This window comes from Elaeis guineensis, chromosome 6, assembly GCF_000442705.2.
Source record: "Elaeis guineensis isolate ETL-2024a chromosome 6, EG11, whole genome shotgun sequence".
NCBI classification, from domain to species: domain Eukaryota; kingdom Viridiplantae; phylum Streptophyta; class Magnoliopsida; order Arecales; family Arecaceae; genus Elaeis; species Elaeis guineensis.
The window spans coordinates 130449752-130466715 of record NC_025998.2 but is presented as its reverse complement, the minus strand read 5'-3'; the positions used below and the strand labels follow the sequence as shown (position 1 = coordinate 130466715).

The 16964-nt window shown below is 35.1% G+C and overlaps 1 protein-coding gene and 1 long non-coding RNA gene across 2 annotated transcripts in view; both read left to right on the top strand.

Annotated features, from left to right (window-relative positions):
- Window positions 1-503: 503 nt before the first annotated feature.
- On the top strand, window positions 504-3379 carry LOC140858378 (uncharacterized). Its single transcript, XR_012141934.1, has 4 exons — window positions 504-693; window positions 2569-2691; window positions 2787-2899; window positions 3221-3379. It is a non-coding gene; the product is annotated as an uncharacterized lncRNA (long non-coding RNA).
- A 2036-nt stretch (window positions 3380-5415) lies between these two features.
- LOC105046510 (insulin-degrading enzyme-like 1, peroxisomal) overlaps window positions 5416-16964 on the top strand; it is a 50024-nt gene continuing 38475 nt past the window's right edge. Inside the window, exons 1-3 of the mRNA XM_073259880.1 lie at window positions 5416-5511; window positions 5657-5741; window positions 9772-9858. Coding sequence (XP_073115981.1) covers window positions 5721-5741; window positions 9772-9858 — 108 coding nt within the window. The 5' untranslated portion in view covers window positions 5416-5511; window positions 5657-5720. The remainder of the gene's footprint in view (window positions 5512-5656; window positions 5742-9771; window positions 9859-16964) is intronic.

Here is a 16964-nt window from a genome sequence, read left to right as displayed (position 1 = left end):
AACCATCTTGAACTGAGCTTAACCGAGTGGTTTGGGGCCCATACTAAACTGAAACCTACTGGGTCTGTACACCCCAAACTGAGTGGTTCGGGTGAGACAGTTGACCTTGCATGAAATGCACATGTGCATGTATATGTATATAACTATGTTCCTTATTCATATAGATGGACGTACATCTCTTAGTATATGTGGACATTGACAAATGCCCCTTGGATGTGGAGGGAGGCAGGGGGTGAATTGGCTAATTTAGCAGCTTCAGATGAAACTAACTGTTTCAGTAATGTGGGCCTCGGCCCTTCTTTGTCTAAAAAAAGAGATGAAAGTAGTTGTCCTTCCTCTTTGCTTAATATTGACTGTGTTGACTCATAGTTTGCTGTCATTGTGTATATGTTTTGGCTTTTCGATTTATGGCTGAACATATTAATCATCAATTACGTCTTTACCTTACTTTGGTGGCCGCTTGCTTGTTATTAGAATGCCAATCAAATTTTGATTTGGGAAAGTCAGTCATTCCTTTCCGCATCAGTTTTCTTTCCTGGTCTTCTATCAATCTTCTTCCTTTACCTAGAACCTGACATGTAATGAATATTCACCTTTTCTGCTTGAATTTAATTATTGTTTCTTAATGTTAATATTTTCAGCTTCAAAAACATCTATGTTCAAAGGATCATCCATATCATAAATTCAGTACAGGTGAGCACTATGATGTTTTCAGTTAGATTTGCTGGTCCCTTGTGTTTATGAAATAGTCACTGATAGTTTCCATTTTCCTGTTGCTCTATTTCCACATTTAAGAATCCTTTACGTGTACTCTGCTGTTTTAGTATGATAACTTCAATCTACTTGGAGTTGCTTGCTTTCTGGTAAACTTGTTCGAGTTGTTAATACATTTAGATGTATTATTTTATATTTAATGGTTTGCTATTAAAACTAAAATGATATAATGCTAAAGAACTAAGTACTAACCCTAGTTTTTTGTGTAGATGCCCCCATTTTCATGAACTTGTAATTTGGAAATTCGTTTCACTCTATGCATGCCTTGACTTTTCCACAAATTTTAACTGGGTTTGGCTATCATACTTCTTTAATATATTTTTTGTTAAAAACTTAGAAAGAATCTGGACCTTTCATTGTATGAGGGTTTTTGGAATTTAACAACTCAGTGGACAACTGTTTACTATTATTTCCCTTCTATTTTATTAAAGCTGACATGTAGTCGGACTAAGGATGCCTAGTATTAGCCATGTGTCTTTGAAAAAATTAAAAAAAAAAAAAAGAAAGAAAGGCCTTTCCTCTTTGGCACTTCTTCTTCCCATCTTTCTTTCCAAGATGTTGCCCTGTCCACTGCTCCCATGGAAGACATTGCTCTTCACGGCTGTTGTCACCACCATACATGATGCTGCTGTCAATGTGGCCTCCTTGCCATCTTGGACTGCAAGGCCCTGCCTAGTCTCATCCCTGTTGCATCACCTAAGATGATACCATCAACCCGGCCCATGATATTTTGATCTGCCTATTATCTCCATTAGTGGCCGTCCATCTGACCCTCCCGGTGATATTTTCCACAGCAACTTCATCTTCTGCTCCACCACCTTCGCTTCTTCAATGTGTCTACTACCATCTAGCCTGGATTTTTAGGCATCGGTGCTTTATGCTGTATGATGATAGAATTGGCATCCTCCAATGCCTAAATGCAGGTGATCTCATCCCCAACCCTGTCACCTTCTTCCAGCATTGGCCAAAATACCCTAGTTTGGGCAAGAAGAAGAGAAGGATGCAAGGGAAAAAGAAAAAAGACACTGCAAATTTTACTTTAGAGTTCCAATGTTCTTCTTGTACTTGCTTTGTGTACTTCCTGTTCAAATGGGCTTTTACTTGTAGCAAGCCGGTAAATCCTGACAGTCACTTGTAATGATATAATTTCAACAAATTTGCGGTACAGCATTCCTGGAGCACCTAGCAAAGCCCATTTTAACTTCTGCTGCCATCTTCGTGAAATGTGGTCCTGTTTAGCTGATACTCATTGCCTTGGAATTTTTCCTTTGTGATCCATGATTGCTGCAACTTTGCAGCATTTAATACTGGAGATTGCAAGCGTTAGACATTTTATTTGTGTTATGAGATAACATGTTGAATTTACCAACATGCTTCAGTTTTTCTTCTTTCCCCCTCCCCACCTTGATTTTTCAATTATGTATAAACTGGTTTTTCATTTATGTTCTATCTTGCATTGTATTTTCACTTTCTATATGATACCATATAAATTACAGTGTTTTTGTACAATCCTATGTCAATTGGGCGGGGTTTTGGGTGGGTGGGATTTTTACTTTGTTGATAAATTTATAAATTGGTGATCCATCTTCAGTCGACCAAGCATCCTTTATTTTGATGGGAAATGCTTACTGCTGCAATTTAAAGTATGTTCATGTACATATATGAAATGATGAGAATTCTTGATTATTTCAGTCAGTCACAGCTAATTTTAATGACAGATGCTCAGATAATCTCAGTTCTGAAGCCAGGAAAGCTGGTGTATTATCTCCAATTATTTATGTTCTGATGTTTTAGGAAATTGGGAGACATTGGAGGTTAAACCAAAATCCAAAGGCTTAGACACAAGGCTTGAGCTAATTAAATTTTACGAAGAGAATTATTCAGCAAACCTTATGCACCTTGTTGTATATGCAAGAGGTAGGGTACTGCTTTAAATTGTCTACCAGAGTCTTTAATCTTTCTTTCTGTTTAATTTATTCCTGACAAGTGACCACTCTAATTGGATCTTTTAGAGAGTCTCAATGATATTCAAAAACTGGTTGAAAGGGAGTTCTGTGATATTCGAAATACTGAACGGGACTACTTCCATTTTCTTGGTCAGCCTTGCTCGTTAGAACATCTTCAGGTATGTTGGTCACTCACCATTGGATTTGACCCAAATGACAACAAAATTTAGATGACAGTATAGTACCATGCATGGTTGCCGTTTCCGGTATCGGACACTATGCTAGTAAATCTATTATAGTGTCGGTATGCGATTCGGTACAGTATGGTAGTATCGGTATGGGGTAGTGTGGTTGTACCAGTATAGTACGGTATGCCCTGTACTGTCTGATATGGTGCATTACAGCAAACCATGGTACTGCTTTTGATAATAATATTGAATATCAAAATAGCATTTTGATGCACAATTTCTTCGTGAGTTCATTCTTGTTGGTTGTGACAGATTCTTGTTAAAGCAGTCCCAATAAGGGAAGGTCACGCATTGAAAATTTACATGGCCAATCACTCCTAGCATACGCTATTACAAAGAAGGTCCTTGCCGGTACCTTAGTCACCTTATCGGGCATGAAGGCGAGGGTTCTCTCTTTTACAATTTGAAGCAGTTAGGTAACTTCAGTCCTAATGGTTTTACACGTATCATATATCAAGTCAATATTTCTGTAGGAAATGTTGCTATTAGTTGGTTCTTTGTTTTTTTTTTTTTTAGATCTGATTTTGTTTTTAAATTGTATCTCCTGACTTTTCCGATGTTGACCTTAGGTTTTATTAATCTTTTACATATAAGCCTCGATTTAGTCGAGTTTCCTTCACATTGTAATTATGTGTATTAATACAGGCTTAAACTGATCTGGCCTTCAGCATTCTAGTCAGACAGGTAATTTCCAAAAATAAGTGACCAATAGCTTTTTTTAAAATGAAAGTGGATATGCAAAACTCACCCATCTCTTCCATTATTCAGAACTAGTTCTCCAGTCTAGGTGAGTGGTTATGTTGTTTTCCGCCATTTGAAGAACAAACAGGAAGCAAGTAGACTACTAATAATTGGATAAACATTTACTAAGTTCAGACTTATTCTCATGAATATCATTTAAGTAGATGTCCTATTTACCTGAGATATTGCTAGTGAATAGCGGACAGCCCCTTGCCTGAGTTCACTAAAATACTAAAAAGTCAAATCATACGATAAAAAGTTGTTTTCCCAGCTATAGTTCAAATTCTAGATTTTGGGTCAGTTCAAATTTCAACTTTTAAATGCTAAGGTATTTCTCAAACCTCAAAGGCTCATAAATTTTATTTTACCCAAACATTGTTCAAATGCAAATCCAGTAGGAAGTGTTATTAATCTTATCTCCAAAGCATCTGATCTAAAATGATACTAAGCAACACCTAATGCTTAAAAGTATTAACACATTTATGTATATATTAATATTAAAAGTATTTAGCACATTTATGTATATATTCCTCTATATATGTTGTAGGTTATACATTCATGTGTTACGCATACAATTTTTTTTTTAATGCAGTTTGATTATAAGTTATGTAATTTAGCCAAAAAAAAAAGTTCAGGGCAGGGTGAGCAGCTTATTGGGTAAATTGAATGCCATATATATATGCATATAGCATAGCATTAAAATAAGAAACACAAAATACAAGAATAGAAACAGATTGGGAGGCCAAAATAGTTAGCAACAAGGGCAGACCTGCTATTCCCAAGCATACAGTTGGTGCCCTTTCTTGATATGACATGCGATATGGTGTGTATTTTTTTGCCTAGCCATTGATATGCCCCTGTACATTTATATTTGAATCCTGCAGATGATGTTGCCATTGGTTATATTACAATTCTATATTCAACATCACTAATTTCCTAAATCCTAACTTTGCCACTATCATGATCAAACAAGGTGTGACATATACAGTTATTTGTAAATTCTATGTTGTAATGTCTTTGTCTCATATCAGCAACATAAATTTTCCACTAGAAAATCTGCAATGAATTATTTAGTATGTGTCTATTAATCTAAAGTTATTCTCCTTTATTTTCTATAAATCTTCTTTTTCTAATTGAGTCTATTCATACTGTTAGTTATAGCTTGACTTGGAAATGAAACACATCTATCTTATTCTGATCATCAATGTCCACATCCTTATACTTTTACTGAAACCAAAATATCTGATTTGGTTTTAAGTTACTTTTTTTGGGTCTGAATTTACACTGGTAAATCATATTGCCATTCATTTTTTGATATGTTTTTTTTTTTCATTCGATGCTTAGTTTTGTTTTATACTAGAAGGGAAATTCATATTTCAGTTAATGCATTTCTAAATTGTATATTGGTGAAAGTTTTGTCAATTATCATTAAGATATGATTGCTCATCTTACATGCAAACTTCCATTGTTATTTGCTAGTGTATATCCTATTGAAAAGCAACTACTGCCAGACTTCCTTTCGTTAGTATATATTGATCAAAGCTTCTGTAATTTTGGATCAATGAGAATGTTGTCGATTAGTAAATGAATGCTCTATATAAGTCTTCTTTAAATTCTGCTAGATCAAATTGCTATTCTTGGTCATCTTTTGGAGACTTCTTCTTTTTTCATCCATACTTTATATATGAGGGTGGGTGCTGATAATTGCAGATGGGCTATAAGTCTGGAAGCTGGGGAAGGGGATTGGAGTTTTGAGTTTTCCTTTTTCTATGTGTCTATTGAGCTCACTGATGCAGGTCATGGTTAGTTTCTATTCTGACTCTTAAAAATTTATGAATCATATTATGGGCCTTTCATATGTTCATTATTAACTTTTTGGTATCTGTCTATATTATTGCCCTCTGATATAATGTATTCTAATCATGGATCATTTAAAATGGATGACAGAGCATATAGAAGATATTGTTGGATTATTGTCAAATATATTCTCCTCTTACAGAATTCTGGAATCATGAAATGGATTTTTGATGAGGTAATTAGGATTCATCCTCCACATATAAATTATTTTGTGTAGTTATAAATATTTTTTTATTGTGGAAGAGCTTCCTTCATCGAGCATATCAATTGGTATTCTATGTATAAAGCAATTGAATTTTTAAAATGGATCATTGATCTGTATTTAATGGGAAAATATAAGAAATAATCAACACTTATTTCTAGTTTAATGTCCACCTGTATTTCATTATTCACTAATTAGATGGAGGTTTTGGTTTGAGAAATTCATGCCCTTCTATGGTTGAGTTGGTTTTTTTTATTTCTCTTTCCACTGTGAAAATTGTTGATTAGTTTCTTTCTGTCAGCCAGCCCATATGTATCTGAATTGGTTGCCTGTGCAGTGTGAATTTGAATATTAGACAAACAAATGTTTAATAATGTGGAATAACATATAGAATTATTTAAAAAGGAGTCCTAATTTATTAGCTGATCTTTAGTGAAAGTTTTGTGATGCTCAAAAAACCGCAATTATTAATTTTAGGTGTTATTGAATTATATGAAGTTAATAAAGATATCATCAGTGAATGTCTGAAACAGAAAAAGAGGTCGAGCATCTTACGCTTCTAGCTTATGGTGGTTCTTAGTTAGAATTGTGAACCAGTCTTCAAGAGAAGGGCCATCAATTTTTGATAGGTTTCTTATTTTAGGATCCTAACTTTAATTTGATCTAGGACCAGAGATTAGTATAGGAGTCCAAGTCCACTAGAAATTTGCTACATAATGTTTCCTCTTTTGCTTTTCCTTATTCTTTAGGACAATTAATTATAAATCTATAAATATGCAGTGTCCTAGTGGCCATCTGAAGAAGAATCAGTATAATCAAATTGGCGTAAAGGCTTTTGGAGGTCTCTATCTCCTCAAAGTGATTGAAAATCCCTTCTTTCCAATTTTGTTTTCTATTCTCATATTTCTGTGCAAAATATCATTTCTAGAAACTTGGGGTCCTATCAGCTTGGTATTAGAGCATCTTTCTCGGTGCATGACCTTCATGAGAAATCAGAAGGAAAAATCTCAACATTGCAGGTTTGGAACCTTACAACATGGCTATAGAAAGTTCGTCTCCATGAATAAATGAGTGAACAAGAGAATGGCAATGGGAACTGAAATTTGAAGCATGATTGGAGGCCAAGTTTGATCAATTTTGGAAGTAATCAATTTAATAAATTCATCCTAGAGGCTTTTGGAGGCTCTGATCCCCTTGAAGTGATTGAATATCTTTTCTTCAACCTATTTTCTCCATTGTTTCTATATTCTTACTCGAAATATGATTGATAGGAATTGGATTGCTATCAATTTTTCATCATGAGCTTACTAGCTGGAATGTTCTACTTGTAATGGCATGTTTAGGCTCTTACTTGCTTTGCTGCTTTAGCACTTACTCTCTGCAGCTCCAAATTTCAAGTCCGTTTTGACCAAGTTTCATGATAAACCATATAATTATCTTTTTACTGCTTATTATTTTATCATTATTATTGATATATGATGTTTCCTTTTCTATATTTAACTACCAAATTTACTTTTGAAGAAGCACTAAGTGAATCTTGTTTTCCTTTAATGCAACTAGGATGTAATGGAAGCAAGTTGGATGGAATGGAAAAGTGCAACTAGGATATTATACGATCATAGGATATCCACCAAGTTGAAGCTAAAATTTTATATAATAACCATATGACCAGCTATACTTTATGGTGTTGGGTAGTTAGAAAAAATATGCACAAGATGAGTGTGGCCAAAATGAGAATGTTGAGACGGATGTGTGCTAATACAACTATACAAGAGATAGAATAGGATATGAAGTGATTCATGAAAAAGTAGAAGTGGCTCCAATTGAGGACAAATTGAGAGAAGGATAATTTAGATGGTTTGGACATGTACGATATAGGTTGAGGAATGCGCTAGTATGAATGAGTGATTTGATACTTGTGGAAAGAATGAAGAGCGGTAGAGATGGACCAAAAAATCATATGGATTGGAGTAGTGAGGAAGGACCTGATATCTCATCGTCTTTCAGAATGCATGACCTTAAACCAGCTGGAATGGAGGAAAAGGGTTGATGTAGCCCACCACAACTAGTATAGGTTTAAGGCTTGGTTGATTGAGTTGTGTTTTGCCCTATTGCTTCTTGGATGCCTCCACATCCTTTTGTTTTTTTGAGAGCAAATCTTGAGGCCATTCCAGCATTCATTCCTATTCTAGTTTCCTACATTTTGACGAAATGTCCTATTTTTAAAGGGCAGATCACAAACAGGATACTGATTTCCTGCATTTATTTTCCTTTTGTTTCAAGTTATTGTGCTTTGCAAAGACAATCAGAAACCATTCTTATACTGCTTCAATTTTATTATAAGGTTTTGTTTGATGAGTCAATGCGTGTTTTGGTTCTACTTTTAGATTATTTTTTCTTCAAATAAAGAAGAAAAAAGGAGATTTTGAAGTTAACTGTATTATGTGGTTCAAATGTATCAAAGATTATGTAGCTTCATTTTTGCATGTTATGAATAATGTGCTCTAGAAATTTAAAGAGATTTTATTATAGAATAGTTAAAAACAAAAAGGAAGTTAAACGTTAAATTATGCTAAGTATGCATTAAGATTGCTATGCATCTTCTTTTCTGTGTGGCCAAAATCTATGTTAATATGCTTAAAAGTTTTAAAAGAATTTAATTTTTCTCGGTTCTATGATTTTCAACAGAAAATATTGAATATTGCTTTCACTATGCGTCGATTATAACTAAATCTGATCGTATACTAAATATTGTTTCTATTCTTTTCTTTTTGTATCGTTTATAATTAAATCTTCTTATCTCTTCAATTTAAGCATATAAATGTTCAGAATTAGACACCCATTTAGTTACTACAGTATGTAATGTCAGCATTTCTTCTTTTTGAGCTTGGGCTTACCTATGTTTAGTGAAAAATCTGCATGTTCTCTTGGTTGTCAGGTTTCAATCTTGATTGGGGAAAAACATAGTTTTATAGAATAGTTACCGTGCTAATGATTCACTGTCACATTGCATAGCTTAAACAACAAATAAAGCAAAGTGTATCGAATTATGACCATTTAGCAGCCTGAGCTTCTTCTATTCAGTTGTCGACCTCATGTCAATCCTCCACTTTTCATCCGATCTTGGGATTGGTAGTATCCTTCAACAAGGATTATTGGGGGTCAAGATTCGTAAAACCAATCACAAAAGAATTGGGCAATCTTTGATGGTAAAGATTTATCTTGTTTTATTTTATATGCTAAATTATTTTATTTTACTATTAGTTTGTGGTATGAAATTATTGATGTAATACCTTATTTGCATTTTTACATCAATATTGTTTCTACTATATAATGCCAACTTTGCTAATGTGTGTACATGAGGTGTGTCTAATCATCCACGTTTCCTACCCGTACGTTTCTCCATCCTGTGTTCCTTCACCATTTCTCACCCCATGTTTCTCTATTCTTGTGAAGTTAGTTGCTTAGAGCTGAAGGTTCAAGTCCTTTCTATGGTGTTTATCATTATTTTTATTAGATAAAATGCATGGGCCTTGCATGGCCTAATGCGCACTCTAGAGAACCATTTCTATGATGCATTAATAGTAATAGGAACTATGATATGTATGAATGTGCACACATACTTAAAGTTATAAAATCATGCTTGTGTATTAAATGTTCGAAACGTGTCTTTACAACACCGTAGTGGACCTAGCAGTATTTAACATCTAAAATTATTTGTGATGGAAATAGATTTTTCTCAGTTTTCATTTTGTGCGATAAAACTAGATGCTGATATAGTTGCTTACCTTTCAATGCTGATGTTTTCCAATTGTTGCTGTGATGTCATAATATAAATGCCAATTGTTGGGGCATAGTTCATTTCCCCTCCATCTTTTGTGCACAATACAACAAAATTACTTTTGATAGTTAATGTTTGAAATGTAAAATATTGACATCTTACTTTACCTAAATATGTTTTTGGCATATCAAACTGAAATGTAACATTCGTTTGTTTGCTTAGCTTGTGGCAATTTGTGAGACGGGGTTCCATTATCGAGACAAAATCCCTCCTATTCACTATGTCGTTAATATTGCTTCAAACATGCAGGTTTGTCAAACAACTCTTTATGTTGGTACCATTGGTAATTCCTTCCTTGTTGTAGTACATAATTTCATTCGTCTATTGGCATATGGATCTGGATATCTTGCAATAATGTTGTGGTTTTGTGTCTCATATAACTTTATTTGGAATTTTAATACTTCTGCATTTTGATTTTTAATCTTTTTGATTATTAAGGTCATGTGGTACAAGGCAATGTATTCCAACTACAAACCCATCATTATTGCATATTCCAACTACAAAACACGCACGCGCGCTCACACACATTTTCCAACTACAAACCCATCATGCACACGTTCCAACTACAAACCCATCATACGCACATTCCACCTACAAACCCATCATTATTGCATATAGATTTTTTTGTCTTTGAGCTGTGTGGGTTTTGCTGTCTTTGAGCTGTTTTACATGCACACACACACATATATGTTTGTACGTATATGTATATATGAAATACCTACAGATCCCAAGTGTCCAGGTGTCCTTTAAGTGTCCAACACTTCAACCCCAAAAAAAAAAATTAGACATGGAGATTCTTCTGTACGATATACTTATAAAATAAATGTTGCATCTAGACATCCTTATGTTCATTTAAAAAAGAAAAAGAAACTGGTGTGTCATTGTAAATGTCTGACTCTAGACACTCAGCCTACTATGATATAGCACTTGATATTGTTGGGAACTGAGTGTCATTATTGAAAATGCCAGGCAAGTACTGACAGTTTTGGCAAACATAAGCAGAACACTCGCATTTTGTAATAGCAAGAAGTGCAGTATTGTCTAATGCTGTGTCCAAATTTCAGAAATGTCCACACACCAGAAGATATGCATATACATTATATATTATATGTATGCTTGTACATATTTATAGACATATTATATGCATATGCATGTGTATAGACATAAACAAACTTGAATAGAATGTTGAGGGCTGGCTAAGCTGATCTCCTCAACTACTCGCAGAAGGCTTTCTAGTGCCTACAAGCTAGATGATTGATGATTGTATCTTTCTCAAAGCCTGGCTTGCTAGGAAATTGCTTGACCATCTTTATAGACATTTGGATCTCTGAATGGAGATTGAAAGTTATTCCTTCAGTGGGAATGTATGGTGGCATTGTTGCCATGGAGCTATTGGTGATATGGAGTTCATTTCAGCTTCTAAGTATTATGTAGTATTGTTTCTCCCCTTGATGCCCCTGCTTGAATTTTGGAAGTTGTTTATGCCAACACGTCCACTCCAGTCCATCATGACCTATGGCTTGAACTTTCTCGATCCTCCAACTCAACTATGTTAATTGCTGGTGATGCTAACATTGTCTTGTGCGAGAGGATAAAAGAGGTGGGCTGCATTTTGAAGAAACTTGGGAGATAACGAGTTTCAAGTTTTCTTACCATGTAATGGATTACCGGAACCCAGCTTCACAAGAGCTCGCTACACATGGTGTAATAACCGGGACGACATGACTCTGGCTTTTGGGAGAGAATCAATTGCTTTTGCTAATGATGGGTGACTGTCTCTGTTTCCTCAAGCTTAGCTTGTTCATCTCTCCTGACCTGGCTCTGATCATTGTGCTTCGTTGTTGAGCACGAAGGGGGCAGCAAAGGTCCATATCCATTTCCATTTCCCTTTGAGAATGTGTGGCTCTTCCATGCTCGATCTTGGAAGTTATTTGATGGGTTTGGAGTACTGTAGTGCCAGGATCTCCAATGTACAGAATGATTGCAAGGCTTCAGAGCACTAAAACAGCCTTGAAGGAGTGGAACAAAACAAGGTGGGATATACTTTTTAATCAACAGAGGTTGTGGAGCAGTACATTGCCTCTTTAGTGAAAGGATGCCAATAGGGGTTGCCATTCAGTAAAGCTATAGATGCTTAGAAGTAAGATTTCCAAGCACCACAATCCGGCACTAGCAGGAAGCTTTTTGGCAGCAAAAATTCTAATGTTTGCTTAGGGGTAATCCAAAAAAATACAATGTTCTTCCATAGATATACAGTTATTTGGCACAGCCATAACAAAAGCCAGTTCATCAATAATGCTGTTGGTGATAGAGTTGGGGATCCTTAACAACCTAGGGATGAAATTTTCAATCTTTATATGAATGCCAGAACCAGGATATTTGATGAAACAAACCTAACCTACCACCAGTGTATTATACCTTGTCTTAAGAGGATTGGCAAGCATCGTGCCAATGTTATTATTGATCAATGGAGAGCAGAGAAATGAATTATTATTATTTTTCTTTTAGCCTCTCAAAGGGCCTTTATAGGCAACTAGATACAATATACTTAGATGCATACTAGATACAATATATTTGGACACATACAAAATATGGTGAGATCTTAATATATGGTTATAACTAAATATGGTTATAACCATACTAAAAATATAACTACATACTATATTTCTTCTCTAACACTCCTCTTCAAGTTGGAGCATATATATCAAATATTCCCAACTTGGTATATAAAGAAGAAAAACGAGTAGGCCCAAGAGCCTTGGTAAGGATATTAGCCAACTGATCCTCTGATATTGTGTGGGAGCTTTGTTGTTAGAATTGTACAAGTCGCGAGTTGACTTGTACGATTCGCAACGATTCACAGCGTGGCCGAGTTGAACCGGAATGGTGAATCGGGAAATGAAAAGAATCGCACCTGAATCGCGAGTCCGTCGGCTAAATCGTGCGACTCGAGGGATCGTTCGATATCGTCGAGTCGGAAAAGATAAGTTTTGATAGTGATTATTTGCTGTTTTTGGAAGCCAAAGAGCCAGGGAATCAAAATAGAAGGCTAGGGAATCAAAATAGAAGTCAGATTTTGGCAAAATTTGCTTTCAAAATTGGTTCGCACAAGCAAATCAAAGAAATTTCTCACCTTTGAACTTCTATTCAACTGTTTCTCCGTCTTCTCTGGTTGCTTCAACTCTTCGAAGACTACGACGAGAAGAGGAAGAGGTCGCGTGGGGAAGAAGAAGCCTCGAACCCTTCGAAGCATCTCCGCAAGTTCGCCGTAGGTTCGGTAGGTTTTTTTTTCCCATTGCTTTCTTTATTTCTCTTCCCTGGTCTCTCTGTTTCTCTTCCCGGAAGTTTTTTTTTTTATCAAATTGAAGCCTTCTTCTTCTCCGATCTCTCTGTTTCTCCCTCGAAACCCCAAAGCTTTTTTTTTTAATATCAGACCGAAGCCTACTTCCCAATCCCTCTGTTTCTCCCCTGTTTCTCTTTCCCGAAGCCACCCAAATCCCTCTGTTTCTCTTCCCCGAAGCCACCTGCGAACCCCTCTATTTCTCTTCCCCAATGCCACCTGCGAACCTCTTTTTTTTTCCTGATTGGACCGAAGCTCTCTGGGCTGTGGTCCCTCTTTTTTTTTTTTTTTAGTCGGACCTTCTCTCGAAGCTTCGAAATCGAGAGGGGCAACTGGAGAGGTGTGGTCCCGTTCCGGTCCTGTTGCCACTAACAGCCACTTAAACCCTCACCAAAAAAATAAATAAATAAAAACAGCAGTAACATTAAGATTTAAGTCTTTTTTTTGCAGTTTTTTTAACAATTTTTATTTTTTTAACAGGGATTGACTTACATACTTTACAGTGGAATTATGTATTATTATTTTATTGAATAATGGCATCTAGAAAAAAAATTTAAAGTTGTGGATCCCACTTGGAATCATTGTAAAAAATTTGATGATGGCAAAGGGGGCGATGGAAATTGATTACATCTTGTATGCAATTATTGTAACAAGAGTTTTTGGGAATGAGTGAATAGAATGAAAAATCATCTTGCAGGTACACATAACAATGTTTCTCCTTGTACTCAAGTTTCTGAAGAAATTCAAAATTTTTTTAAAAATTTGTTAGGGGAGAAAGAAATAGAGAAAAATTTTGGTGATGATATTGAGTGCTTTGAAGTAGATGAGACAAATGCAATAATAAGGAAGGGAACTATGGATTCATTTATGATGAAAGGAAGAGGAAATATATGTAAACAACGGACAATGAATGAAATAGTAAAAAAAGAGAATCAGTGCTTAGAGATATTTGTAGATTTCTATATGGACATGCATTGGCATTCAATTTGGTCAAAAGCTCTTTATTTGTTCAAATGATGAAATCTGTTGGGGAGTATGGGAGAGGACTGAAATTCCCTTCTTATCATGAAGCTAGAGTTACTTTCTTGAAGAAAGAGGCAGAAAGTGTTAATGAATGTTTGATAAAATATAAACATGTGGAAAAAAAAGGGATGTTCAATCATGTCCGATGGTTGGACTGATGGAAAAAGTTGGTTTATTACTAATTTTCTTGTGAATAGTCTAAGTGGGATGGTGTTCCTCAAATCATTGGATACCTTTGATGTTAGTAAGGATTCAAATAAGTTGTTTGAATTGCTTGACAGCTTAGTAGAGGAGATTGGAGAGAAAAATGTAGTTCAAGACTTCAAGTGGTGACAGATAGTGCCTCTGCTTACGTTGGCACGGGTAGACTCTTAGAAGAAAAGAGAAAGCATCTTTTTTGGTCTCTATGTGCAGCCCATTGTTTAGATTTAATATTTAGTGACATTGGAAACATTTCAATTTTTTTTTAATACAGTTGGCAAGGCAAGGCAAATTATAGTGTATATTTACCGCCATACTTGGGTTCTTAGTTTGTTTAGAAAATATTCTAAGAACAAGAAATTGACAAGACCGGTGGTTACGAGATTTGCAACATCCTATCTCACTTTGAGAAGCATACTAGATAGGAAGATTGCTTTAAGGGTTACGTTTGCTTCAGGAGAATGGGTAAGGAGCACTTATGCATGCAAATTTGAGGCTAAAAAAGTTTAAGAAATTGTATTGAGTGATAACAGATTTTGAAAAATTACAAAATATTGTTTGAAGTGTGTTCTTCCTTTGATAAAAGTGTTGAGACTTATTGATGGAGATGCAAAACCGGCTAGGGGTTATATTTATGAAGCAATGGATAGAGCAAAGGAACATATTAGCAAAAATTTCAATGATGTTAAGAAGAGGTATGATCGGATTTGGGAGATAATTGATACTCGTTGGGATTTGCAACTCCATAGACCACTCCATGCGGCAGCATATTATCTTAATCCCAAGTAAGTCACATTTTTTTAAATTTATATTATTTCATTAATAAATTTTATTATTTTAAATTTAAATTTATTTTTGATTCTTGACCTTTAGGTTTCAATATGATTCTAATTTTAATGTCGATACTGAAGTAAAAATGGGATTGTTCAAGATAATTGAGAAGATATATGCAGATGTTGAGACAAAAGTCATCGTTGATTCACAATTTGAAAAATTTAAAAAGGTCGAAGGTTTATTTGGGATGGACATGGCGGTATCAATAAGAAATAAAAAACAATCAGTAATTATAATTATAATTTTATGACTTCATTTTTATTTATCTAATTTAAATTTAATTTATCTTATTTTATTTGTCTAGCTCTATGGTGGGAGAGTTTTGGAGAACAGTGCAAAGAACTTCAAAGGCTAGCAATTCGAGTACTAAGTCTTACTTGTAGTGCCACTGGATGTGAAAGAAATTGGAGCATATTTGAACATATTCATTTCAAAAAAATGAACCGTTTGGAGCAACAAAGATTGAATGCTTTGGTGTTTATCAAGTATAATATTCAACTTGAGATGAGACAACAAAAAAGACAAGAAAAGGGAGAGATATATGATCCGACATACTTATCAGATATGGAATCGGATGATGAGTGGATAACTGAATAAGAAGAGCCATGCTTACCGGATGATGTGTCTTGGTTGGATGTAAATAAATGTTTTAATGTTGATGAGGGACCTAATAACAGAAAAAGAAAGAGAGGTATGCAAATTATTTTTTAATTCTTTTTTTTAGTTCTTAATTTTTTAAACAATTGCATTATTTTCTTATTTGGCTTGGTTGGTTCTTAAAATATTTTTGTAGGACCAAGAAACTTAATTGTTGATAGTAAAGGTAAAGGGAAAGAAAAGGTTGTTGAGGAAGATATTGAAGTGATAGAAGATGAAGGTAATGAGGAAGAAGAAGAGAATCAAGAGATGATAATGCTTGAAGATGATGATGATGACCACGACGATGACGGCGGTGGCGATGACGACATTAGCCTTGAGGATGATTATGATGACTGAAGATTCTATTTAATTTTTTGAGTGAATAAGTGAATTAGTAATACTTCATGTTTATTTTTAATTTATGTTTTGGACTTAGTATTTTAAACTTACCTATACTTTTTGAGTATTCATTGATTAATAGATTGGTATACATTTTGATTGTGCTTTTTGTTACTGAATCTTACGATTCGAGTCACTATTCAAGTCGCGATTCGAGTTAAGGCATGGGTGATTCACGAGTCGAATCCCGATTTGATAACTTTGGTGGGGAGTAACAATCTTCCCTGACAGAATAGCATTCCGAACGAAGTGACAATCGATCTCAATATGTTTAGTTCGTTCATGAAAGACAGGATTGTTTGTAATGTATATAGTAGACTGATTGTTACAATGCATCCCCATAGGCTTCAATTTGTAAATGTCCATTTCTTTTATACAAAAAACTTTTTCCTGGGGCTCTCTTAATGTAATGCAAGATTTTTAACACAGCATCTTAATGACATATCTTAGGCTTCTGCATATACTGACTAACTATCCCCACTGCGAAGGAAATGTTAGGTCTTGTGACTGTCAAATAGATAAGCTTCCCCACTAGTCTACGATATCGAGTGACATCCTCAAAATCATCTCTCCAGAATCATCAATCTCTGATGGTAATTGCGAATCAATAGGAGTAGAACTTGGTTTATAATCAAGTAAGCCTGTCTCCATTAATAAATCAGTGGCATATTTTCTTTGAGAAAGGAACACTCCTTGCGACCCATATGCCACTTCAATTCCTAAAAAATACTGAGGTTGGTCCAAAGTTTTGGTGATAAAATGATTCTTTAAGTGTTTTTTAACCCGAACAATCTCATTATCAAGATATGCTGAACCGGTACCATCGGCCGTATCGGTCGGCGGTACGGTTTGATATGATTTCATATCGTACCGAATCGACGAAGGCAAGCGAACCCGAACCAGAAGAAGAAAAAGAGAG